Source organism: Carettochelys insculpta, chromosome 11, assembly GCF_033958435.1.
Source record: "Carettochelys insculpta isolate YL-2023 chromosome 11, ASM3395843v1, whole genome shotgun sequence".
Taxonomy (NCBI): Eukaryota; Metazoa; Chordata; order Testudines; family Carettochelyidae; genus Carettochelys; species Carettochelys insculpta.
This window is the reverse complement of record NC_134147.1, coordinates 45673523-45701037: the sequence shown is the minus strand read 5'-3', so window position 1 is coordinate 45701037 and position 27515 is coordinate 45673523. Positions and strand designations below refer to the sequence as shown.

At 39.0% G+C, this 27515-nt stretch overlaps 1 protein-coding gene across 13 annotated transcripts in view; it reads right to left on the bottom strand.

The window, feature by feature from the left end:
- CADPS (calcium dependent secretion activator) overlaps window positions 1-27515 on the bottom strand; it is a 349949-nt gene that overhangs the window by 103225 nt on the left and 219209 nt on the right. For 9 of the 13 annotated variants that reach the window (XM_075006218.1, XM_075006227.1, XM_075006225.1 and 6 more), the window contains exons 11-13: window positions 25998-26210; window positions 15117-15253; window positions 9973-10160 (exon numbers count right to left, since the gene is read on the bottom strand). In XM_075006218.1, the coding sequence (XP_074862319.1) occupies window positions 9973-10160; window positions 15117-15253; window positions 25998-26210 (538 nt within the window). Of the gene's footprint in view, window positions 1-8758; window positions 8924-9972; window positions 10161-15116; window positions 15254-22405; window positions 22418-25997; window positions 26211-27515 lie in introns of all 13 variants that reach the window. The other 4 variants (XM_075006219.1, XM_075006222.1, XM_075006221.1 and 1 more) reach the window with 3 other exon arrangements.

The window sequence follows — 27515 nt, the reverse complement described above, 5'->3', positions numbered from 1 at the left end:
CTCTGGATTTGGGAGGGAGATAGTTTAATCCATTCACCAAAGGAATCAGCAATTCAGACAATAAACACTAGTTTCTATTATTGACAGGCAAAGTATACAGGCATGTGTATTGCTGTAGAGCCTATACAAGCACAGTCTCTCCTTAGGTAACATAAAATGCCTTAAAATGGAACAAATGTTTTTACTTAAAGGCCTCCTCCAGTGTTCAGCTTAAGCTGTGTAAATCCTTAGTACTAGACTAGTTTGGTTATACAAAAGGCTTGGCAAGGGATTACACAGCTTCTAACGAACCTCCTGTCAGGGGTTAATTGGTTAGCTTTATTTTCCTTTTAAATAATCAAAAGACCCTAAACTAAAACAAAAATTACAATCTGTACAGTCATGTTTCTCTGACCTCAGATGCAGAAACCTCTTAATATCATAAATATTAGCTCCGCTGTTAGACTACAGGTAAAATGTTCTCTAATAAATCCAAACAGAGATGCTAACACAGTCTTAATTGATTTTCTTTTCATTATATGTGACTGCTAAAGCCATTTTAAACAGCATTTAGGAACTGGACATACTAAAAGGCCCAGATGACAGGAGATATCTTTAAATTCAACCAGCATTTCTATAAGAATCTTCCATCACTTAGTTGCCAAGCTCAGCTGTAAAAATGTTATTCTGGATGAACTGTGGACTATAATATTTTAGCTGGGAAACACAAACAGTTATGGAAGAAAGGATTTGGTTCCATCAGCACAATTATTTCTAGTTATCCTGAAGAAGTAAGTAAGCCAGGCAAATCAAGTTAGACACCGAATTTAAAACATAGTTGCTGAACATATTCAGTATATTTTTAAACCAGAAATAATTAGTATTCGGATTCAGATCTTGTTCACGTCCTCAGTTATGCAGGCGAGCATTGCGATGTACTTTGGGGAATCCAGTTCGCTTGCCAGCAGAGTGGCAGATTTTTCAAGATAATCCATGATAAATACTCTATGTCAAAGGACAAGTTGAAACATTCATTTGAGTTTTGGGTGAACAGCTGCACAGATGCACAGAGGCTGCAGAGTTTCATAGAAGTTAATTGCATCAGCAACTGACAAATGCTGCAGTCACAACACATGGACTGTAAAGTGCCGAAACTCAGAACAATATGCTAATGAATTGGAAAAGTTCTGAATGTTGTGTTACCATTTGTGGCTCTATAGCCCTCAAAGTAGAAGATTTACTGAAAAATCACAGAAAAGTCTACTTTTCAGCCCCTGAGTTATTTTTTAGGGAATCGCACCCATGCCAAGAGGATTCTCAGTTAAATAATACTAGTTTTATAAATGTTCAGCCCCTCTTTTAGTTCAAATTATTATTTTAAAATATCACTTTAATACTGTTTAAACCAGCAAGGGGCATCGTGTTCAATGTCGCACCACATTTTCTATGGTCCTCAATGGGATAGCATTCATAGTTGTTACCTATGGTTGATCTGAAGCCAGTGAAATATTTCCCCGGAGCGCAATGGGCTCTGGATTTGGCTTTACTTCGGTTTGTTCTAGCTATTTTGGCACTTGCCAGGCAACACTAATTTCAGACACTTGCAATGCTTTGACACCACTGCACCATTAAAATTTGGAGTGGCAGCCTAAACGTTCAGTGCTCTGTCAGTTTTGCAGTCTAAAGCACTGATCCTGTTAGGGACACTATGTGGGCATTTAGCTGGGTACATATCTTGTTGGATTGGAAATACTGTCCAAAACTCACAGTATGGCTGACAGCCCCAGAAGGAGCAAGGCCCAGGGCAGAAGGGGCAAGGATTAGGGCAGTCAGCCCTGGCCCCCTCACCAACCTCTCTCTGAGATGCATGTGGATTGGTGGCACAGCACTTCTGTAGTATTTCAAAGGGACCCAGGGAAAATGTCCCCGTGTCCCCCACCCATCCCTGTTGGCAGGCCCGGCAACTCATTTAAATTAAGTTATAACAGTCAAACGGTTTGGACTGAGACACAGATATAACTATCTAGCTTCCAGCAGACAATATATTTAAAAATATTCACCACACTTCAGCCATAATAGTTAGGCCTCACTTTTTCTTGATTTTTTTTTTTTAACCAGAAGACGCGTTGCCAGATTCGGTTATGTTAACCCAATTAAAAAGTTACCTCGTGCATCCGACATCTTTCTATACAACTGCATGCTAGATAAATCAGAGCTTACCCTTGCATATCATTCTACTACAAACTTGAGACAATCTACAGGTCAACTGTAGCCATTTTTGGAGCAGCCCGGATGTCTGGAAGGGCCTGCCAACCAAGAGCCATCACAACGGCAAGGACTTCCTTTCTCAAACAGCTGTGGACTATATTACATCTGACACGATGAGCATCTCTTGAATCTACCTTTCAAATTTTCGGCAAACCATTTTCTCACTGTCCTTCACAAAGTTGACATTTTCGGCAGCATGATAGGAAAGATGTCATGTCGGCTGCTTTTCAAGTTGTTGTCACAGTGGTTAGCACCAGTTCTGTCATCTTTACTCTCCTCACAAGCTCCCATCTTGAGCCATGTCACAAATAATAATACTTCCAATGGGTTTGTCAAATTTCAAATACTATAACCCAGCCGCACATCTTCAGATTTACTAGTTATGTTAATTTTTGTTGCTCATCTCCCCAGAAGCTGAAGCATTAGGAACTCATTAAGTAGTGATAAATGTAGGGATACTGATAGAACTATAGAAAAACACCACCAAAACCACTTTACCTAATTCACTAATGTGATCATTTCTGAAACCTAATTAAATCAAAACATTCCTCAAATATATCTGAAAACTGAATAATTTTGAAACACATTTATTTTCTCACTTTCTAAACTAAGAGTTACATAAACAATTCTCTTTATAACGCCACGTTGACTTCTGTATTCCTGATAATTACCATATCATAACAACTGATGGTCCTTAAAGATATTCTAAAAAGAAGGCCCAAAATCTTAGGAATTAATTTTCTTAGACATTCTGGGATTAGCTCTTTTTATTTAGCAAAGGTTTCCTGTCAATTGTATACTGGATGCTTTTTTTATATACAGAATCACAGCCCTGTGCAGCAAACAGAATGTGTACAACACATTCTAGAACCCAGCTGTGTAAAACTAACACACACTTTGCGGTGGCCTTGTATGGTATATATTTCACTGGGGTAGACAGTCGTAGGAGAGAGACAGAGAAAGAAGTGCTGCACCTATATTATGGTTAAATATAAATGTGTACACACACGCAAAATGCCTCTGCCTCTTTCTATGGATTTGGAGCAACATGCAACATAAATGCCACTGGTTTGAACAGAAACAGATTTTCATCTGATGCTCTATTGATCCTGCCAGAAAAATGAAAGAAGCCTGGTTTAAAAACAGAGGGGAGTGCAGAAATTAAATAAATAAATAACTACATAAATAAAAAAAATAAATAAAGGCACAATTTCGTAATCCCCAAAAGCACATTTTCAGAGCTAATCCTTGTTATTATAAACTCCTGATATCACCTGCAGATTTGTCAGTGCCTCACATAAATATTTCACGGGAAAAGTTTTAGATGCTTTTCTTCAATCTATGTCCACTTTCCTATTTTTCTTCAACTTTTCATTCATAAAGTATGAAAACAACCCCAAAAGCAAGCTGTGAAACTAAAAACCACACTTTTCATGTCAAATAGCAGAAAATGATTTTCTTTCATTAGTTTATAATGTTGTGCAAATCACAGGGTTAATTATAAATTATAATTAGGACCTGTGATCCTAAGGCCAATGCTCCATTCTGTAAGCCACACCTCCCCCACCATGCCCTTTTCTAATTATCCCCAGAGGCCCCCAGGGCTAGTAATGCTGCTAAAACAAATATATCAAAATCATATTTAACAAAGACTAATATCTGAAGCAATAGCATGCATTTGTATGCAATTATAAATCTACAGTATAGCTCCTTTGGGTTAATCTCTTTGACATTAGCCTGTCTGAAAACCAAGAGGATTATAAATAAAAAAAAATCATCTTTTGCCCCTTTTATGCTTAACTGCTTTAAGCTTTATCATGAAGGAACATACTTCTTCCACACAGTAACCAAATCTCTGCATGTATTTTGCACACATCAGAGATGATACAATCATCTGATTTTAATTAACAAAAGGCAAATCTAAGATGAGGCAGATGTGATCTTCCACTCACTCCTTTGCAACCAGGTGTAACACGTAGCTTATAAACAGCATCACAGACTATTATGGGATTTATAATCCAAAGCACTAATATTACAAAGGTATCCCTACAGATGAACAAATACACCTGTAAAGCAGCCCTCCAACTGCACTTGGACACCCCTTTGAAGAATTGGCCATTGAGTTTCAACCTCATGCAATCCTTTGTGCTTCTGTGAATTTATCTTATGTTTATATACTTATATTTATTTATATTATACCCTAAAGATTCCATAGTATTTTTTTCTCCTTTTTTTCTTTATTTCAACGGGACTTTTAACCTAGATCTGGGACCCAACCTTATTCAGCTACATGGGACAATAATGAAAAGACAAACCATTTCATTAGTATAGTTTTAGCTTTTATTTCACTTCTCTTTGTTCCAGTTTCAGGCCAGGCTGTGGTGCTCTGTGGATACTCATTCGTCCTCAAGTGCAATATGCATCCCTGCATAACCCTGCCTAGACTGGCACATGTTCCTGTCCTGCACCCATGGTAGTGTACTATGTCAGTGTGTAACACGACACTATGTATCTGTTGTCTCTCGCACAATGCATCATCTCATCTCAGCCTATGAAATAGGCTGTGTTTTGAAAGCATCAATAAAATACGGTGTGTCCATACATGCCTATTATGGCTTTTTATATGGATCCTGAAAATAATAAAGACTGTGGCATTACCCACAGTCTGGTTTTGTTAATCTGTGACTCTCTGATACAGTATTGCCAACTTTGGATCTCTTAATCAGAGAATAAATATAATCTCCAAAGAGAGCATACAGAGATGTTATGAATGTCTGGAGCTGGTTGAAAGTTTTTGAGATTTCTATGATGTTCTTTCAAAAAAATTGTAAAAACTGTTTCCAATTTTCCAACCAGCTGTTTGCAACGTTTGTTGTGAGACATAAACTAAATATTAATGAGACATAACTGAGAAAACTCTAAAGTGTAATGGAGATATTTAAATCCACAAGTTCCACAGACTACTTCAAAGTGGCAATGTTTCTGGTGCCTTACATCTGTCAAAAATCTGCAAAGGCAACAGCTTCAGGGGATGCCAATATTGATTTCATTTTGAAAGTGAATGTCGTGTTTATGCAACACAATAGCTATGGGAAAGGCAGTGCACCAATCCAGCTGCGTGCAAACACCGGGGAAATTATAGTGAGATCATTTGATTGTGTAGCTGTTTGGTGATGGGATTGAGAAAGTGGACAGGACTGTGAGATGGTCAATACTACCAGCTCATTTCACAGAGATCGCTGACAGATAATCATACTGTGCCCTCTACACCAACTTGGACCAGATTCAGTATGAAGTCCAAGTGGTGCTGGGCACAAGAGCCACTAATCCAATGAGCTTCCCATTCCTTAACTTTTTACATACTTAAATCTATAGATAAATGTTCAGTACACGAGGACAAAAACGTATATAAAACACAAAAGCAGCACGTTTCTCCTACTTTAACCAATTTCATGTTAAACATCGTTTGTGTTTTTATCATCAATTTGAAATGGCTTTTTTTGGTAGTCAAGTAATAAAATCCTAAAGAGGTAACTCTTTAAAAGGGAGAGGTAGAATGTTCCAGCAGCTAGGGAACTAGCCTACAATGTGGGAGGCATGGGCTGAAGTCCCTGAGGTGCCAGGCACTTATATTCTTTCCGTGATGTTGTTATGCGTCTGCAAAACAAGAATAATGTCACTTCCTGCCTCACGGGGTGTTGGAAGGACAATTACTTTAAAGGACTCTGAGATGGTCAATACTACAGCAATGTAGCTCAGAGAAGTACCTCAAACAGACCCAAATGGATGTAACTTTACAAAATTTTACCAACTTGAAATATTTTTACCCCTTATCTGTCAGGATCAATAAAATCTTTCAAATTGGTAGAAGTCTTTAGGGGCCTCCACCTGTAGTGAATCCTTAAGTACAGTGGACAAGTGTCACCAATCATTTTTTAATTTCAGTGAACTATAATTTGTTATGGTATCTTGCGTTTAGCAGATTTGATATAATCGTAATAGCTACTGATATATAAAACACTTGTGTATATAATGTCAGCAGATGTCTCCAGAAGGCAAAATTTGGGGGATAAAAATAATAATAAACTGTCACTTTTCCATTCTTTGTTCTGATTTTAAAGTACAGGTAAAATTAACACAAAACATTAATGGATTTTGCTATGCACATGGCCATGGCTTTTAGCCTCCTTTTGGAATGGGTATTTGTATTTCTAGTTATCCCCAGCTCAAATAAAAGCCAAGATAAAGGAAAAAACAGACTGCAGTAGATTCCGAAATATCACCAATATTGGGTTTTGACCTTTTCACGTGACAGGGCAATGGGGTCACTGCAGAGCTAGAGGTGTATTTTTAACAACAGCCACTTTGTTCCTGTCCTGTGCTGACACTGATCACATCATAAGGCGGTATTCATGCAGCAGGACCCTGGACAGCAGCTAGTTAGTTTCTTCTCTATGATGGCCTGTCATTCTGTCAGTCCTGACCTTCAGGCTGTCCTGGACATCTGAATCACATTCTCTCTGCACTTTCTCACTGACTGCAAGCTACTGTTGTCTCACTGTCTGACCTTACACAAACACAATACAAACAGACAACCCACCTCAGCTCCATCACTGTCTATTGCTAATATATAGGAGATTGATAGCCACAGAAGTCTCTCTCTTTTTGACCTTCATTACTGGAGTGGCATAGTTGGACTGATGGCCAACCTCATTCCTGAGAAAGCTAGCCCACCAGCTGGGTTTATTTTTGCCCTCTAAAAGTAAAGTACCTCCCAGTTTCTAAAGAAAGTACAATTAATATATACATGCTTATGACAAAAACAGGAACTTTTCATTAAATAGCAAAGATATTGATTGCATATATTTTAATGAATATGTTCAAATGCTACCTTTACCCAAAGAGTTGTGTGCACAAATAATGATGTTATTCATTATAATTTAGTATTTATCTTACTGCATTGTTGAAAGTTTCCAAGCCTAGATGTGTCCCCCTTGTGTTTAGTGCTGTACAATCACAGAACAAGACATAACATCTACCCAAAGAGCTTACAAGGCAAGGATTTGACTGACAATAAGCTAAGGCTCTGACCAAGTGAAGCAGACTGGCAGGTTGCAACCTCTGAAATCAAGCAAAAAAATGAAAGGTGGGGGAAGGAGATTGTCCGATATGGACTGGCTTTATACACACAAAAACACTTCTAATTGGTGATTCGATATTACATACATAAGCATCAGTTTTCTATAGCTGCATGTCAGTCTAGGCTGGGCTCACTTAAAACAAATCACACAAACAGCATGAATGTTGTTTCCCAAAAGGAGCCACAACACTTGAACTCAGACACTCTGATTTCTGCCTGAGCCTTAATAGCAGAGATAAAGATCTACAGATTTTTTTTTTCAGGTCCAGAAGGGATTGCTGCGATAGTTCAGTCTGACTTCAAGCATAGCACAAGCTACAGAACCTTACCCAACATTTTCTGCATCAAGCCCACACCTTCCGTTTAAACTAGAGCCCGGCTTTCAAAAAGATATCCAATCTTGATTTAAAAAACGGCAAGTCCTGGAGAATGTGCCATGCTGCTAGGTAAGTTGCACAGCCTTTGGCTTCTAAATCAGGTGTATGGCAAATGGCCTTGTTACAGTAAAAGAAAGTTAAATGCAACAATCATGTCATGGAATGGGATTATTTTAAGTGTTTACTAAAAATCCCACTTGGTTTAGAGAAATCCATTTTCTGTTTTTTTGTTTTTTGTTTTGTCTGACAATAGTACCTAGAAGCTTGTGCAGAATTGGGGCCCATTGTATGAAGCACTGTGCAGACAAAAATGGATTTACAAGGTTGCCATGAATTGCTATAATTTTTAATTTCATCACAATCCTCTCCATTTACCATTTCCTAGACACAACAGGACAAAATGGCAATCCGCAGTTGGCAAGTTTAATACGTCTCTGCTGTTAACATACACACACACGAGAGAGGGAGAGAGAGAAGACAGATACTGCTCTCAGTTATTCTGGCATCAATAGAGTTACATGCGACTAAGAAAATCAAAATTGGAACACTTAAATGCTGTTGTAAAGCATGATCCGGAGTACAGGACAGTCAAATGTTAGACTCCAAGGCATTTTTGATGAGGCCCTATACCCTCAAAACAGAGTTAGGCTGCTGCAGTAACACAATCTGTGGATAGTCGAATTTGTATGAAGGAGCAGTGAATTGCCTTTAATACCACTGTAATGACAGACACTCTTATTTGACTGGCAGCTACTCTGTCTCATTTGTATTTCCTTGAGTTTTGAATACTCTATTTCTAATACACATTTAGAAAATCATTAACTCACTGGTTTCCCAAATTGCTGAATGCCCTTTTACTATCATTTTATTTGATCTGCCTTTGTAAAGCTTTGGAGCAATATAAGTATTGGAAATGCAAAGTGCCCACTGTGCTCAGTGACTGCAAAGTGCTTGTATACCGCCAAATACGTTTCCGGGCTTTGCTCTCTCTTACCTTTTCGGCTCTGGATTTGGCTGGGATTTGGAATCTTTCCTTTTTTTGGACTCCTTTTTGGAATCCTTTTTTGTCTCCGCTTCAGTGGCAGAGGGATTAAACATTTTGCCCCCCTCTCCATCTGCATTTGGTTGTGCCCCACCAAGTAACTCTGCCATTTGTTGACTTTGGGGAATGGTTGGGATGATTTTGAATGAACAGGGTGAGGCCAGCAACAAAAGTGAAAGAAGCAGAAAAAAGCGTGAAGAAAATAAATGAGAGAAAACTAAATTGAAATCAAATAATAAACAGCAAAAGATAGCAAACTTATAAAAGAAAGTAAAAACTAAAAAGAAAACAAATTAAAAACTAGTTTCCATGACAAGATGTATAAAATTAACTGTGCATTGCGTGACAGTCTCACAATATGAAATCCAGACAATGTGTATCATAAATCTGGATGATGTTTAACGGAGAGTTTACAAAAACACATAATTATTTTGTAACACTCTGTTATTCAGTAGCATATGTAGAATCGAGTGTGACATCTCAGAGTACACAATGCAACTTGGAAAAAAAAAAAAACCAAAACACCCCGCAGTGCAAGAAGCTGCAACAGCTACTATAGCTGTCAAATGAAACAACATAGACAAAGAAACTTAGCACAGCTGAACTTTTTGCCACAGTATATTTGCCACATTTGAGAGAAGCAATTGAGCAAACTAGGCACTAGAAATTGCTCTGCAATAGCAATAAAATGTGGGGAAAATTTTCAATGATGTTTAAGTAAGTTAGGAGACAACTTGCAAATGCATACAGGCTCCTTAATGCCTCAATTACGTTTGAAACTAGACTCAAGTGCTGAAATTGCTATCTATAGTAACTTGTTAGATGCTCTAATATATTAATTAAAATCAATGTAATACAGTCTTTACATCTATTTATGTATACATGACGATACACACTTCAGTTATGCATCCATATATAGTTTATCAAGACTTGCACCTAGGAGTTTTCTGAGTGAAAAAGTTAGAAAATGATTTTGGATTCTCTGTGCACATTTTTTATTGTTTTCATTTCAACAAACAAAGAAACAAACAAACAAACCAACCAATTATGCCATCAAGAGCAGCTGCCAAACATGCAGCATGAAAACAAGTTGTGAACAAGGAAACCTACGTTTTCAAAGTCAACCCTTTCTGGCAGTTTGTTGCTAGATATGAATAATTCCTTACCTGTTCCCATGCACATGTGACGCACAAAAGGCGAAGCTGTAGTGAAGCAAGGTGGGGTCTATCATAGCTCCATTTTCTGCTCGTTCTAGTAAATCTTTGAGGTAGCAGAGATGTCTGTGACAGCCTCTGACTCCATTACGTGCACAGTATTCATCTAGCACAAATACTTGGCCAGGACTAAACCAGCCCTGTTTAGAAATAAAGAGACTTGATTTTAAATAGAGGTTGCTGAACACAAGGGTTATTTGATTTGATGATGTAACGCTCCATTGTTCGTATAGACAATGCAAACCTAATGGAAGGCAAAAGGGCCAGGGAATAGGCCCTGCCATTCCTAACTCAAATAACACATGGGATAGTTGCAACAAAAAAGGATTAGAGTAACATTTAAGGGAAATGTAATTTGAAGTGATTTAACTATTCTAGTTAACGCCAGTACTTGGCCTTTATCATTAGAAGATTCGTTTAACTTTAAGGGAGAAAAAGTTATATATTGAAACAGCACAAAGTATTAACAACACTGTTGGGAGTGTGTGTATGTGTGTGTGTGTATGGGGGGGAAGATTTTGTACTGTTCTTCCTCTGGTGACAGAAGATAATTATTCAGTAATGACTTTTATCTCTGTTTTTGGCAAGTATAGATATGTACCAAGGACACACAAACAAAGGTTCTACAGTATCAGAATGGGAGGATTCAACTTTTCCTCGTTTCTGCGAGGAGCCACTTGGATTAGACTCTTTCTGGACAGTTAAGGTAGAACATGCAGCACCAGTCTGCAAAATCATTAGCTAGAATGAGAATTTTCTCATAGAACCCCTTCTAAATGTTGCAAACCCCATCGATCCTGACATGGAAATTTGGGTGCTAAACAATTGGTAAGATGCAGCTCTGGAATGCATCAAACTGCAAAATCTTGCCTCTTTTAATTGAAAAGTTCCTGCAGCGGGCGGGAGAGTGGTTGAGGCAGTGCACTGCCCCTATAGGCAACTTCTTTGCCACCCCATCTGCTACCCCAAATGCTACATCTTAGAAACAACGCTGCTGTGAAAGATTAAAATATATTTTCTACCACTCAGATGACACCAAATCTTTTCTGGATGCCAAAATAGCTGCTTTGAAAAGAGTTGAAGAAATATCAATTAAGAGCTCAGTCAAAAGACATGGAAAGGGATTTGCTCATCCTTGTTGGGCCAACTCCAAAACAGATTGAAAAAAGCACTGAAATAATGAGGGGGAAAATCAGAGATATAGGAAGCAGATACCGTTCATTTTACGATTGGGATTACCAGAAAATTAAGACACAGAACAATGCTGAAGGGATACCTACAGAAGTCCACTGTGTCAGTTGGCCTTTACTAATCCTTGTGCCCAGGGAGAAAGTCCATTTCCTTATCTTCCTCGGTTTCCCTTTGTTACATACGTTGATCATTCATCCTTCTCCCCAGGCCCCTAACCTCCCAAACGGAAGGCTTTGGAGACAATGGAACCAGAAGAGAGTGTAGAAATGCTGTCATAAATCTGCTTGAAAGATACAGGGATGACAGCTGGGGCACTGTCCCAGGCTGACTAGGATCAGCCACACCTGTGGCACCCTGAGCGAGAGGTAGAGAAAATAAGCCAAATCACACGACAGGCAGGTCAGGTGGTGAACTGGACCTTCTGGGGTGGAGAGAAGACAGAATCCTGCAGGAGAGCCAGACAGAGAAGGGAGATTCCAGATAGGAAGTGCTGAGAGTCTCTGCTTGAAAGAGAACAGCGATGGTCACCCATGAGCTCGGGGGCAGTGGGGGAGTGTAAGCTGGCGAGAGAACACAGACCCTCAGGAAGGAGGGGCAGCTTGAAACTGGGCTGAAGATGATTCGTTTTGGGCACGGCTACCCTGGCAGGAGTGGCCTTGTTTCACTAATGCCGTAGCCAGATGGCCATGTCACCACACCAAGCAAACCAGGCTAGCAGGTTGGGAGAAACTGAGAGATCCTGAGGCAGTGGCTAGCCTGAAGCCAGGCCCGGCGGCTGGCGCTGCCACAAGTCTAAATTACCTGTGATTCACGGTGTACCAATGCAATGAATGCCCTACAAGGAGTCTGATCATTCAGCTGGAGTGAGAGCCAGGCCCCACTGAAGTCAGCAAAGAGATTCCCACTGAGTGAGGCCAAGATTTCACCCACAGAATTATGGTGGGAAAACCACTACTGGATAGGGCCCAGGGAATTATGGGGAGCCTGTGGGAGCTTCATGAGCCTCTCAGGGCTTGCAGCTATGGAAACTACTATTTTATTCTTTCACTGCTGCTTCTTGCTCTCTCTCTGAGGACGGAATCCTAGGCTCCTGCATGCGACAGAAGGAGAAATGCAGCGTTGTAGCAGGTGGCAGCCTTGTCCATGGTGGAATGCCAGTAACTCAGAAAATAGCCTGACATGGATTTAGTGCACAGCCATATAACCTGACCCCTTGGCTTGCAGCTCCAAATCAAAGCTCAGACAGGGAGCTGAAGAGGGTCCCACTTGTTTGAAAATGTCGTCTTCCCCAAAACAAGGTGGACATGTGGCCGACAGGAGGAGGACAAATCCCTCTTGTAAATGGAGTGCCCTTTTGTAACAGCACTAGGCTGGGGAGCAGAATCCTCCAAGCTGGCAACAGAAGGGAAGAGCCCCCACGGACCTGGCAGGAGAAAAGCTCTTACTTCCAAGCAAAGCTCTCTCAAAACAGCAGGGACTGGGGTAGAGAAGCATGCAGTGGTGGCAGTTTTTCCCTTGCTCGTCTCCCGGTATAGCTACAAAGCAGATGCTGTCAGTGTTAGGATATGCTGTTCTCTGCTCAGCCACGCATAAGGTCCAGGATTTGCAGGAAACATTGCTGAACAGCTGGAAGCTTTTTTACATACCTCTGTCCACTGCCCAGACAGCTCCTGGCTCCCTCATGGGCTTTTGCTTCATATACTGGAGTACCTGTCTAAGCCTCACACCTCAGGCCAGCCATGTAGCATTCACATGGCCAGAAGGTCTCCCTGCAGATTTCATTGCTGTTATGGGGCATGACATGACTGAAGAGATGTGTCCACTCTCGACCCCTGACCATGCTAATGACACTCAGCAACTCCAATTGCAAGACGTGAAAGAGAAGCCTGAGAAGAAGGGGTACAGGTTGAAGGCATTACGTGGGCAGCAGGAAGTAAAGTGATTATTCAGCAGCACTTAAAGAGAAGGGTGCTCAAGAATTTTCCAAATGAATGGTTGAATTTTTTTTTGAATAGAAAGATATGTTTCTGCTGAACTGAAACTCTCTGTGGGACTTATCATCCTGCTGAAAAATTTCTGGTTTTGCACTGAGAAAATGAATATTTATATCTATCGTTCTAAATTGGTTTCACATTAAACCTGACTGTGGTGAAATGCCTTACGGACTCATGGAAGTTGTAATTCAGACTCCCATCCCCCCACTATCTCCAGTGGGCTGGGAATCCTGGTAGACCTCTTCCATGATATAACACAGTCTCCATTTTGACCAAGGCATCATGGTGCATCATGGGGATGTCATGGTTGCAGGGGCATTATGGGAGAAGAGGTGCAGGAAGGGAGCATGTCCCATAGGGGTAAATGGAGGTATCTGGCTTCTGGGTAAATTTCAAGGGTATTGCAATCAAAAGGCAAGTGTCCACACTGAAGATACCAAAGGCCTGGGTACTTCTGTGAGCTCAACATCAGGGAGGAACATCTACTGTTTCCTGGCCAGAAGATGAAAGATAGCTCCCTCCCTGGAAATTTGATTGCGAGAGGACACTGTAGCCATAACTCTATGTCCTATGATGAACGGTGGGTAGCTGCACTCACCAAAGGCCACGTGCAACACTCCTGCTTCCTCAAATGCCTCTGCAAACAAGCATCATTTTGGTCTTGTCTGAGATTTGATCCTACCCAGGTTGTTTTTGTACAGATGCCTGTTGCAGGAGACTTCGCAATCTGGTTTCTTGGAAAGAGGACAAAACTGTTTTTTTCCCCCTCCACCTTTCTAGGACACTGCAGCTAAGAACATCTCACGGCCTCATTCAGCAGTGCCGATCAACTTCTGCACATTGAACAAAACATGTGATGAGAGAATAATTCTGCAAGACCCAGCTCATTGAAGTCCCTGGGGAGGAAGAGCAATTGCCCATCATCTTGCTGGAACCGCATGGAAAGGGGAGGAAGACCTACTGAAGAGCTATTCCTACAACAATGCCCACAAAAGCCAAGAAAACCTTAAGGCCAACGGCATCAAAAGGTAGCTGACAGAGTTAAAAAGATCAGCACAGATCCTTCTGCGAAGTGAATTAGTCTTTGAGGTAAACACAATCTGGGTTCCACAGCCAGATGTGAATCCACACCTAAAAGTAACGACACAAACCCTGTGGAAATCACCAGAAAGGGCCCATCAGCATGTTCCTTAAATGGAGAGGTTTCAAACAGGATGGTAGATGGTGAGACAAAGCTCCGAAGATCCATATGCCTTGGTGATAGAACACACAAGTCTATGGACAGACACCCATTGACGTCTGAGGGCACTGGCTCTCATACTATTTCAAACATTTTAAGTTACTTGTCATTTAGGAATCCATTATACAAGTCCTATACATTAGTATTAATTTGTAGGAGGCAAAAACAAGGAACCCCAATCAAAGACTGGGGCTCATTGGGCTGGATGCTGTGCAGCCAAATGACAAAGAAGACGAGTCATAGCTGGACAAACTTAATATTTTTTCTTTTAGAATTACTGTCACAACGCATTGCAGCAGATCCTGCAATCCTTACTCACATGCGTGCCCCTGACAGCAGGACTCCTTCATATAGATTTCAGGATCATGGCCAACATTTGGTAACTTTCTCACACACAGCAATCTGTTATCTGCTTGGAACCCCTTCTCATAAGTACAGAAAAATATTGGGGCACATGTATTCCGGTGTAACCCCACTGTCAAGGGTGATGGGACCATAAAGATTCCCTGTTCTCCTGTACCTCCGCCCCCCCCGCAATTTATAAAATTCTATAAGGGAACGTTGCAAATGTCAAAATTTAATTACTTCCATCTTTCCAGATTTCTCCAGGTGCACTGCTCTGACTTTTTCTCCTAGTGTTTATATCACTATAGACCAAAGGATATACTTGCCAGACAAGAATATGAATCATTAAGTCTGTGGTCCAAAGTGAGGCGCTGAACCATCTCAAAGAGTGAAGCGTGGTCAAAGTTACAGGGGTTGGAAGAGATAAATTCATCCATGCCATGCTTTTGAGCTCTATCTGCATCTGTTCATTTATACATATAGAGAAAGACACAATTTAGAGAAATAGAGCACATTTTATTTAACGTATACATGAGAGAGAAAAATATACACCATGAAACATGGAAGCTAAATAATTCCCTTCCCTATACTGCCATTAACTTGTATTTTCCAAGGCTATAAAAATATATTCTTCACCTCCATTTGTCAACTTGCACCACATTTTGACTATCGTATTGCATTCAGGCCAAAGCTTTTAGAATTAACATCTTGTCAACTGCTCATTATAGTGCATTTATTCTGTATTTAAAAACAGAACACAAACCCAGTAACTTATTCTGCATCTTATAAAACACAATAAGCTAACAGATTTTTGGCTTGCAAAAGTAAATTAAATCCTATTTAGTTTTTTGAGGTTAATTATATAATAGATTCTGCCATTCTAGTAAAGTTATGTCTTTAGTAATTTCTCTAAATTTACTAGGTTTTCTAGATATAAAACCAGCTATAATTTTTGCATCAAAATGCCAATATTTTTCTCCACCGATCTCAGATTTTTTTACAGTATTCTTTAAATGCTACCTTGACCAATTGAAAAGGTGCACATTTAAGCACTGCTGCTAAGTTAAATTGAGATGTAGTTTGTTGTCACTGAGGAAGCATACTGGTAATGTGCAGATTCAGTTAGTCATCTCAACAGACCGACAGACAAACGGAATTTACTCTGTGAGAATTCTAAGCTGCTGTCTTTTGTGAATTAATAGCTTCAACATCTTCACACTTCTCTGAGGTGGGTGACGTCTATCGGTACAGACTCCTGGGGCTAACTAATTAATCTCAACATGTATAAGTAAAATTATACTAACTTCACCAGTGGAAACAAAACAAACCATTTAGTGTGGGTGTGGCCAAGCAGGGGTCCCTAGGCAGTAGCTTTATTCCATGGGAAATGACTGAATGAACAGACACTTTTCACTTTCTTTTTGTATTTACTCAAGTTTCCTGCTATGTGGGTTCTTGTCAAAACCCTCACAAACAGAACAGGGTTTAAATCTCACTTTATTTACAAATCATTGGGGAAACGTGTGGTCTTGAAACAATCAGGGAGGCTGAAAGAGCACAAACCACCACAAATTAAAATTTAGTGTTTCTTGGTAATCATTTGGTATTTATATTTGTTTCTAGCCCTTTTCTAGAGAGACAAAAAATGCAACTTAAAAAACAAAAGTAAGACTTACGTGGAAACAAAGTATTTGATTAAATTCAACATTCCTTAAATATTTCATATTAACATATGAAGGGCAGTGGCTTTTACAAGAAGTCTCAGGAATATCTGAATTCATTGGTATTACAACTTTTATATTTCAATATACTTATATATACTTTCATATTCGTGTTCTCAAAGGCTATCTGTAGCCATTTTATATTTTTCTTGACATTCTTTAGTTAAAAATATAGCTAGTGTTCCCACCAGAATGACAACATAGATTCAAAATGTAACATTTCAATTAACTGCAAGCAATACTTAATTCAGGAGGAGCTCGTAATCTTCTTGACTGGAAATCTGCTGGTCAGATCGTGTGGTTTAGAATGTGTTCTATAACACTGGGGATCATTTTTTAAATTTTGTTCAACATAAAGATTCCTAGTTCCCATCTATCTGCTTGTTACCTAACCCCTAAGTGAGTTTTTCCCTCTCTCTGACTCCAAACATCCAGCCTGGAGAGTGAAACCGTAGCTCTGTTTACCGCTGATGCTGCCAACAGATTAGCTGGCGTGTGTATGTTGGCTCTGAGGTGTGGGACAGCCTACCCAACATGGAGAATTAGCTATCACCTCGATGACACATTTAGTTTCCACCAGCCTAAGGCACAGGATCTAAAGTGCACCCCAACCTTGGGTCTCTCATTGTAGCACACCATCAACACGCCAATAGGCTGGTTTCTATCTATTTTGACAGATTATGCCCCATTCTTTCTGTCCCTCTGGGCCAAAATCGTTTTGATTAACACAAATACACTACTAAAGGTTTTGTATGTGCTGTTTCAATTCCACCTCTCGTGCCCATAAAAGAGCTTTACCATTTTAACAGCTACATCAAGCTTTTTCAATAGTTAGATTGTTGCTTTCAAATTTCCTCCAGTGGGCTGCAAGCTGACAAACTGGCTGGCGGCCTTAATTTGCCAGTTCTGCTCAGATATTTTATTACTTTTCAATTATGAGTCAGGGTGTACTGTCAATCTTGTTGCTCAGCAAAGAGGATGCTTTCTTAGCCTAGAGTAACCCAACTACAAATTTTAAGGGCCTCTTTCCTGTTTTTTTATTGAACCACTTTAAACTGATTGTCAAGAAAATATTTAACTGTGCATTAGGGCCATTTTCTCCCTTTCGCACTGCCAGCGATACACTTCAATTTCTGTTCACAAGAAGGACGTACTTTGGATCTTCATCTGGTGTTTATCTCATAGCTTCAATGACGTCAATGGAGCTAAGCTAATGGATTTTTGAGATCTCCCTGTTCAAAGACAAGTTTGCAAATAGCTGTGGGCAGGGGTGCCTATGTGCAACCCACAAAGTTAAGTGGTCACTAGGCCCTTGCCAAACTGCACTGAACTGCAGGAAACTGAATCCAAAGGCAATTTTACTTTAACTAGTCCTTGCACAGCAATGCCTCATGCAACTCCCAAGTACAGGACCCACTTGAATCCTTATCATCCCAAAGATCTCATTGGCTCAAAGGGACCACTGAGAGAAAGCACTATCATCCATGGTATTTTATGACTGACCAAGAGATATTCCAAAGAGGGGCAATTTGCATGAGTTCTGCTCATTAAAATGATTTAGACTGGGATAATTCCTGGTACAGAAAGTAAGATTCACGACAGCAGTTCACATCAAGCCTCGGTGCTGCAGCTCTCATCTACACAAAGCCATTTGTCACATTCAGTAGTTATTTTGTGCGGGGAGGACTGCAGGATTAGGTGTGCACAAATCATTGTCTTGGATCTAAATTCAGAAATGAGGAGATTATGCTTTCATGAAAATCAAATGTGATTTGAACTGGAAAGGTCTCTGGCAAGTGATTCTATTGCATGTCATACACACACACACATTTAACTCAGATAAAAATCCTGCATTGGTCTTACTGCTCAGAATTCTAGGATCTGTGTTAGTAGATAAAATGATTACAACCCTACACTAAGCTTGCCTTCCCTTTGTGAATTATTTCACATTACAAAATAAATGCACCATGCAATCTGCAATTCAATTTTGTATCTTGTTTTTTAAAAAAATCTAAAGCTCAATGTTAGAAGACAATTATATTAAAAACATACCTAGGAAAAAGCAAAGCAAAAATAAATTGTCCCAATGACTTCAGACAGGCATTCAAGATTTAAAAGTAACAACTATATCTGCATGTAAAACAGTGATTTTTTTCTTTTTTTTACAAAAATCCATCTTTCAAAATAAACAATTTGCATAGTTTGAACATGCTTTTAAATAAATTACAGAATAAAGGTAAATGGCTCTAACTCACACCCAAATTCTACAAATAATTTACCGACACTCAATAAATCAATTTTGGTGGCCAAACATTGGATCTTTTGACACGAATCTGAATTTATAAGAATGATAATTAAATCAAAAGAAAGAGGGAATGTTATATACTGTTTCTGTAATTTACAATCCCTTTCCAAGGTGCTTTGCCAAGTTAGTTACCACTTCTTTATCCAAGGTCCCAAGACAAAATTATGCTACAGGCCGAAAAAAAAAGTTGTTTTACATCTTAACCTGTAAGTAAAGTTATACTGGCATCACAAACTCAATCAACCTTCTTACTTGAAAACTATGCTTTTATGCTAAACTTTCCAATTTACATTATTGAGATTTTTATTACATTTCTATTATGGTAATTTTATTTTATTCTACTTGAAGCATTAAAAAAACTGGCATGTCTATCTTGTCTGTATTAGCTCGCCATACTGTGATTCTCTGTCAAACACATATTTTGTATATATGTTTGAAGTCATAGTCTTAAAATCTGTCACTGTCAGAATGACATAGATATTTAAAAAAAAAGGAAGAAGAAAAAAATGCCTCTCCACTCTGTTATATTAGGGCAGTCCTTCTGTTATTTACTACAGTCATTTGAAAGCAACAGACAAAAAGGTCAAACACCTCTTTCTTGCTATTTGTGTTTGTGGTCCCCCCCCCATCCCCAAGTGTCTTTTGCTGCAATAAGAATTTAGGCAGATTTTGTTTGGACTGCTGCAGTTCACAACTGGGGACAAGCTCCATAAAAGAATTCTTGTCATAAAAGGCTATCTGTAGCCATTTATTGTAAGAATATCGGACTCCAAATTATTTATTTTCAGTAATGAGGTGACTTTGAATACCAAGGGCAACTGAACATCCAGTAAATTTTACAACACATTTGTTTATAAAACTGTAAATTAAAAGGTGACTTTGTATCTTACTCATCTGGAAAATGCGTACTTGTCATATCTGCTTGACATTACAAGAATGAAGATGTGGTTTGGATGGTAACAAACAATGACACTAGTCAACCTCATCAGGAGACATGAAATAAAGGAATGACAATGATTGATGGCAGCTATTCATTTACAGATATTTCTAGAAGAGCCTTTATTGGCATGGTCAGACTACTGTGCTAAGTTTTGCAGCAACTTAACTCGTCTTCAGCTATGCACAACGGTGGGAGAGAGCGCAAGCAGAACTGCAGGCAAACTCCCGGCCCATTGTGTTGTGCCACACAGTTGACTGCACGCTTTGAGGAGAAGCTAAATTTCTTCATGGTCTCATAGATTAAGGGGAATTTACAGAGACTCTCAGAATGACGACTTATTAACAAAATACCAAAGGAAAGTGCCTAAGAATTGAGTTTCGCTTCAATCTGTAGAACTGAAAACACTAGTTCATGCTGTTAGTGTTCTAATAAAACAAACAAACAAACCAATCTAAAAAAAGGGACTTACAGCACCATATTGTTTTGAATTGCTGGCAACGCAACGATATTTGTGTGACTGTTACAAAGCCTTTTCAGCTTTAGGTGCGATATACCATGATGTGGCCACTGATACGAAGTCAATCCAATTAATAAATAAATCAAACTTTACTGTGATTATGCCCCTCTCTGCAAACACATTTGCATGTATTGTTACTCACCTAATCCACAGAGAGCAAGGGGTCTACTTAGATGAATAAATCTACCTACATATCTTAAAGTTATGGAGCTCATTTTTGGTATTGTTACTGCTGTTTCAATAATGAGAATATTCTATAATGCTTTTTCCTTACTTGGTTTTACTTTTCACTCTAGTGGTTATGAAAGTGGATTTTCAACTTCATTTTAAAGTTTTAATAGTGAGTAAAGAATTTAACTTTAAATTATTAATTACATTAGATCTTGAAAGTAAATATAAGTTATTTAAGTTTCAGTAATTAAGTGAATTACACTTTACAATGTGTGAATAAATCAAGTGGTTCACAGAATAAATAAAAATTAGATTTTAGAGAAAAACATTCTAGAATAAAATATGGGCTTTTAACTGTTTTTGAAATATTTCAAATGTAATTATGAGGAAACAGACAACTGTTTTTAATAGCTTCTGTGCTTTTAAGGCACAAGAAAGTGATTTATAGTCTATTTTAAATTGATGTGAGTTATGTGAAAAGTGAATTAATATTTAAATACTGCATTCCTGCAATGTAGCATCTGCATGTTGACAGCAAAAGAAAACATATTTTACTATTTTTATATAAGCAATTAAAGCACATCTGACCCAAATGCATTCATTCTTTCTTTTCTTTAAAAGTGCTGAAATCCTTAATTTCCACCAAGTCTGCATTGTGTGGCAATGCCAGATGAGGATCCCCATCACACATCCCAAATTTTGTAAAAGAAAAAGAAAATTTACTATCTGCTAAGAAGAGGTGAAGAAATTCTGCCTCCAACCTGGGGGTATGTTTATGGAAGAAAAAAAGGAGTATTGTTTAATGGTCAGGAGGGTAGAAACCACCTGCTCTTTCTCATAATTGCATTCAGAATACTCCCAAAACATATTTGCCAGCTCTCATGACCAATAGCTTCTACCCCCTCTTAAGAAAAGTATGCACTCACCATGTGTTTGAGGAACAGCGTTTAAACATGAATAAAGAATTAGTACAGCGTAGATACTGTAGTTAAAACTTAACAAACACCTGAGGAAAAAAATTTATTCCACGAGTTTAAACTAGTCCATTTAAATAGGTATCTTTATAGGAAAATAACTAGAAGTGGATAAAAAGCTCCTATAGCAATTTTATTAATTTATTAGGTTTAAAAAAAGCATCTCCTTGGCATAAAAATGACATTTGAGATCACATGCTAAACATTCATGTACCTTTGGTTTTGGGAATAGAAAGAATCCCTACTGTGACTAAACTATTTTAAGGCACAGTGGATTGCCTTTCCTGCCTGGAAATATGTGTATAGTGAACAAAGTTTTTTAGTTTGCTTTCAGAATAATCCACTCTTGATTTTAAAGGATCAGAAACGGTCAAATCAAGAAGACTCAGCCTTGGATGCGTTAGGAGTGCCGCTGTTTTGGTTTTTTTTTTCCTTGAAGCACTACATCTTATCTCACTCAGTTAGGCCCCTTCAGGTTTACTGCCCTACCTTTCTATTCTCTGAGGTGTCCATGGTTACCCCCACACTGCTGGTGCACTACACCATGCTAACAATTGGAACGAAAAAAACAAAAACAAACGATAGATTGTCAGAGTGCAAAATGATCTGTTTTCAGGCATTAAGCAGTCAACTAGATGTAAATTCCATGAAACAAAAGAAAGGTATTATTTACAGTTTTATTGTGATGTTAATTAATATTTACATCTTGGAATGAAAAATAGGAAATGTTAATGATTGGCTTTTCTAAAAGTATCACTTGATGCCAATGTGAAAGCCAGGGAGAGAAGGCAATTATGCAAACATCACATGCATCCTAATTTCAGTATGGAAACTTACATTTCAAACCTAAATTCAGGAAAATAATATGGAACGTTTTACTACAAAATCTAAACATGAGAAAGATTTAAGTGAAAAATAAGCACATTGCATATGTCAGATAATCTAGTCTGATTATCTGAGCTGTGCTAGCTACAGGGAAGCACTTACCCTTGAGTCCAGCTAGAAGTTAGCAGGGTAAGAAGGAACAAACCAGAATAACATAAAGACTAGCAACAAGGCTCAGGAAAGCAGACAGGAACCCTAACCTAGCAGCTACAGTACTTGGGTTCAAGCAATGAATGTAAAAGAAAACTTTAAAAAAAAATCCCCCAAAACAACAACACTTACAGCTGAAAATTTCTTATGAAGCTCAATAAACCTAATCATATATTATGGTGGAACAAATACAATTCTCAAAACAGCCAACTCTTGCTACATGATGTGGTTAACAGCCATTAAATATAAACACACATTAAAAATGAAGTATTATCACGAGTGATATGTAAAACAATTACTGACCAATCTTTTCACGTTAAAAGAAAGTTTTAAAAAAAAAAATGAAAGCTGAGTATGTTTGTTTTTTTGTTTAATGTACTACTAACACAGAATGGACAAAGACTGGTGCTTCCACACAAGTGGCCACTTTTATGAAGCTTAATATATTGCCAAAGGGTGTAATGCATCTTGGCAGCATTGTTAACTACAGTACTGTACATCATTTCAGTGGTGAACAAGAATGGCTTTGGGACTTTTCTTTGATAAATACAAATATTTGAGAAGAAGTATAGTTTTGTGTTTGTGGATTATTTTCTTTTAAATTGTAGCAAAAACAACAACAAAAAGAAATTCTCAATCTAAAAGGTGTTGTTTCACCCATGCAAAAGGGACCGTAGAGCTGTATACAAATTAATGAATAGCAGGATCTATTGTTTTTTCAAATCTTTATGTTGTACATAAAATACACTCCGCCCTTGCTGAGGGTGTTTATTTCAAAGTCAAGTGCTGCTAGACAGTTGGAAGACAAGTTGAGTAATGAACAAAGTTTATATTTGCTAAGTCAAGTTAGGTGGGAACCAAACAAATTCAGTATTGCTCCCAAGTTTCCCCATTGCAAAATGTGCTATTCTCAAGTTTCTGTTTAACAGAGAACTACATAACAAGACTGGAGTGTTGGATTTGTGAGTGTACTTGTGTGTATAACAGAAAACAGTTCTTTATCTTTAAGGAGCTTACTCTCTCCATGAAAGCAATAACAAAACAACTTCTAGTGAAGCTGCTTTAACATTTACTTTCTTGCAAGTGCTTCATTTGCCAAGAACTTTGCACTACAATAAGCAAGAAAAAATATCTGCAAGGCATATAGTTAAATGCACAAGAATAAAGTGCTTAACAAATGATGCTTACCTTTCTGCAGGTAACAAAACAAACAAAATAAAAGAACCCCACCCCCAGCAAACCAAAACCATTTTGAAAATGCAATACTTGATTTGTTAGAATTCAAAAGATTTCATCCAGATCTGGATCTATATCCAAAGCACCTGAGGGTAAAACATCACATGCACATGAAGGACCCATTTCTGCTTTTTTATGACTTAAGTGGCATGTATTGTACTATCCAACGAGTGTGACAGCCCAGCCACAGAACATACATTAATACACAGGTTTAAAAAAATAAAGCGATTGGCCCCAGCTCCTTACTTCTGCCATCAGCAGAGAGCAGCTGAAATGCAAGGATGGATTTGGGCTCTGGCATTTTTCCCTCTTTCCCCTAGTTGCCTGAGTAGGAGGATCCGTTCATCTAGATACAGTGGAAGAAATATGCGGCAGTTTGTCTGGGTTCCCTCCTTCGCACTTTGGAACAACCCTCAAATGCTTTTTTTTTTTCCTTTTTTAAAGCTATCTTAGTGATATGGGGATCCAATGGCAGCAAAAGCTGTGTGAAAACCCTTCTGCCAACAAGTCTGGGTGGCACTGCAGAGGCCAAAGGCTTCAGCTACTAGGTAGGGTGAGGGTGGACCAAGAGGGCTGTGAAATGGATGGGCTCTAAAAGATCATAGAGGAGGAGTTGGTGGGTATAAGCTCCTGCCCTCTAAACGCAGGAGGTGGGAGGAAAAACTCTGACCTCCTTGGAAGAATGAGAAGGAAAGGACAAGTTCAAACTTGTGTGGAGTTTCTACACTTTTGTGTATGGCTAGAATGTGGAACTATACAGAGCATGAGAGCCCTCCAAGTCTCTTATGGAGTGTTATTTAAGGGTTAGCAGAAGCTGGGACTTCTGTGTTCTGTTCCCGGCACTGCCATTCACTCAAGTGAATCCCTGAAACTCTTTCCATCTCAGTTTACCTATAAGTACAATGGGTACAATAGCGCTTACTCAATCCCTTAGCTGTGTACTCTGAGGTCACACAGGATGCAGGCTCTTAGTTATACCATTTGATACTCTTTCTTCTTCAGTTTCTATACAATTGTGTGATAGGCCTACTGCAAACCCCTCTGATTAGTGACCCAACACAGAACATTTGTTAAGGATAAATGTGTCTGAGAATGGGGGCCTGCAAAAGCATGAGTCAGACTCTTTCTCCCCAAGTATGGCCCCCTTGTGCTGCTCTAGCATTCTCCAGCCTGGAGGACTCCTTGGCTGGCATAGCCAGCTCTAATGCCAGATCTTGTATAGGGCTACACTGAGAAGTCTATGCAGTTTGGAAATATAGTTCTCATAAATCCCAAGATAGTATATTATATCCTGATTTTTTCCACAAAAGCCCAACTTGTGTTAACTCTAAGTAGGTTTCACTTTATAGTATAATGAAAAGATATTTCTAAATGCCTGGATCATGCCAAAATACTCAAAACAATTACAATTCTATGGAAATTAAATTAAATTCTTTTTAATTTTAAATGCAAAATTGATTTAATTAGAAGAATTTCCTAAGGAATTTACGGTCCTCTCCTTACTTTACTTAATAATTTCACCCTCTTCTTGATATACGTGCATAATCCTTGTTGAAGTTAATGGGAGATACATGTCCACAATGAAGAGCTATGGGAGGTACTAAGATACATTCAAACAAAAATGTGCACCTCATTCATCCTTTTTGATTTATATGGGCTTCTTATTGTTTATATTATGCATTTTTGTTTAGTTCAAAATCAAATCATACTGACAAGACTAAAAGAATCAAGCTAAGCATAACATTTCTCAAACTATGAACAAATGCACAGCATGTGCAGATAATCAAGAGTTAGAAAGTGAAAATTCACATTTACCTGGCCTGTAAAAATGCCATATGCTTTCCTGCAGATTAAGTTTTCAACAGGGAGCTTCCTTTGGAACCTGCACAATTTGTACCCACATTTTTGAACGTGCAATTGAACTGCGGGTGTAAAATCTGCGCACTTGCATCTCTAGGCACATGATCTCAGGTGCAAATTAAACCTCTCTGACCTCACCCTAGGACTCTTCTTGCGGATGGGAAAAAGCATTCCTGTAAAAGAGGCTGGTCTTGAGGTCCACTGAGAATGTGGAATCTCTCCTCTATCAGAATTTCTCTTCTATCAAGTATTGCACTTTATGATACGCATTTTACAATTTCCCCACAGAAGCTGGTTCTTGGGTTTAACGCCAAGGTTCTGAATTCACTGATATAAAAGCAGCTTACTAACGAACAAGGAAATTTTGCATCTGAATATTTATTCATATCAGTGCAGAAATTCTCTCCTGCAGAGATTTCTGCTGTGTAGGACAACTTCATTTACTTACAAAATTGAGAGATTGGGGCATCTAGCTGGGGCACATTTCCTCCCTTAGCATTAAGCTTTTGAACTTGGGTCGGTGGCACAGGTTTGTGGGACTGGCCGGTGGCCCGGTACATGGCTTGGACCCACAGAATTCGATCCTGTTCGTCATCACTTGCAAAAATCACTGTGTCTCCTTCTTTCACGGCATTGAAAAATGCTCTGCCACCCTCCAAACCTGCCAGGAGAGAAAACAAAACCTGTTAAGAAAGTAATACAGATTCACAGAGTTTACTAGCAGAACAGCTCAGCCTGCAGAACACAGGGTGTACAGTTACACACAGTGATTCCTGATTTCAGCCCATTGAACTAAAACATTCCTTTTGAAAAGAGACAGCCAATCTTGATGTAAAACTTCTGGGTGGTGGAGGATCCACTGTCACTCTAGGTGACACCTTGGATGCATACAGCAAAGTGCGTGTATCAGCTGCTCTCAGTTACTCCAGCATAACTTGACTGAATCCAGAGTCAAGAAGTTGCATGTGTGTCACTGGGATCATAATGCGTGTCAAAGGGTTTAAGAAATATTTCAAACTGTTTGATCCTGATATAATAATGGAGCATTATATTTTTTTCACAGAAGCTGGATGTGAGTTACATATAACATTTGTCAGCCCTTTCTCTACCCCACCACTTTTTGGGCTGGGTGTTTTTTTTTTTTTTTCCCCGAGCAAAATCACCATTAATTGTCAGGCCCTTAATACAACTCCCTACCAATTCTCATCTCTGCATGACCCTCATGATGGTGCCATGTTTCACATATCTCTTTTCCAGAAGTGCATGCTTGCTTTTTTCTTAACTCCCTATTTGGGGCCAAATTCTGACATAGTTACAACAGCGTGAACCTAGAGTAACAGACTTAGACCCTTAGCATATATATTCTGGCTTCCCGCTGAAGCCCACTGAAGAGGGATGCATACATGCATCCTTTGTCTACAGCCATCTCTAGCTGTACAGTCCCAGCGCCACTGAAACCAATGGGAGTTTTATCACTGATGCTGCTTTGGCCATGATTTCACCTTTAGAGTGGCGTGGTCTTTCCAAATTCTTCACAAAGCTGAGCTGGTCAGCCTCGGAGGACAGCTGAGCTTCCAACAGCCCTAACCAACCTATCCCATCTGCTTAGACGGAAATGCAGCACCACAGCTCATAGCCGAGAACCAGACCCTGATGCTCGATGAGTAGTCCCATGGCAATCATTACATTATTATGCTACTCAGCATGAGAGAAGGGAACAGACAGTGTTCGATGGTGTATACAAACAGGTGCAGGAAGGGCCCTAGAAAAGCCTGATCAGTAAAAAGTGACACTATGATTGCATAAGTATTTTCTAATAATGAAAACAGGGACTTCGGCTGGCCTAGGAGGGTGTGTGTGTCACTCAACAGAGAAAATATTGCAGGCAGAGACAAATATTTTCAAAGGAGAGTAGTTTATTTAGAAACTCAGTTCCTACTGATTTCACTGAGAATGGGGTACATAA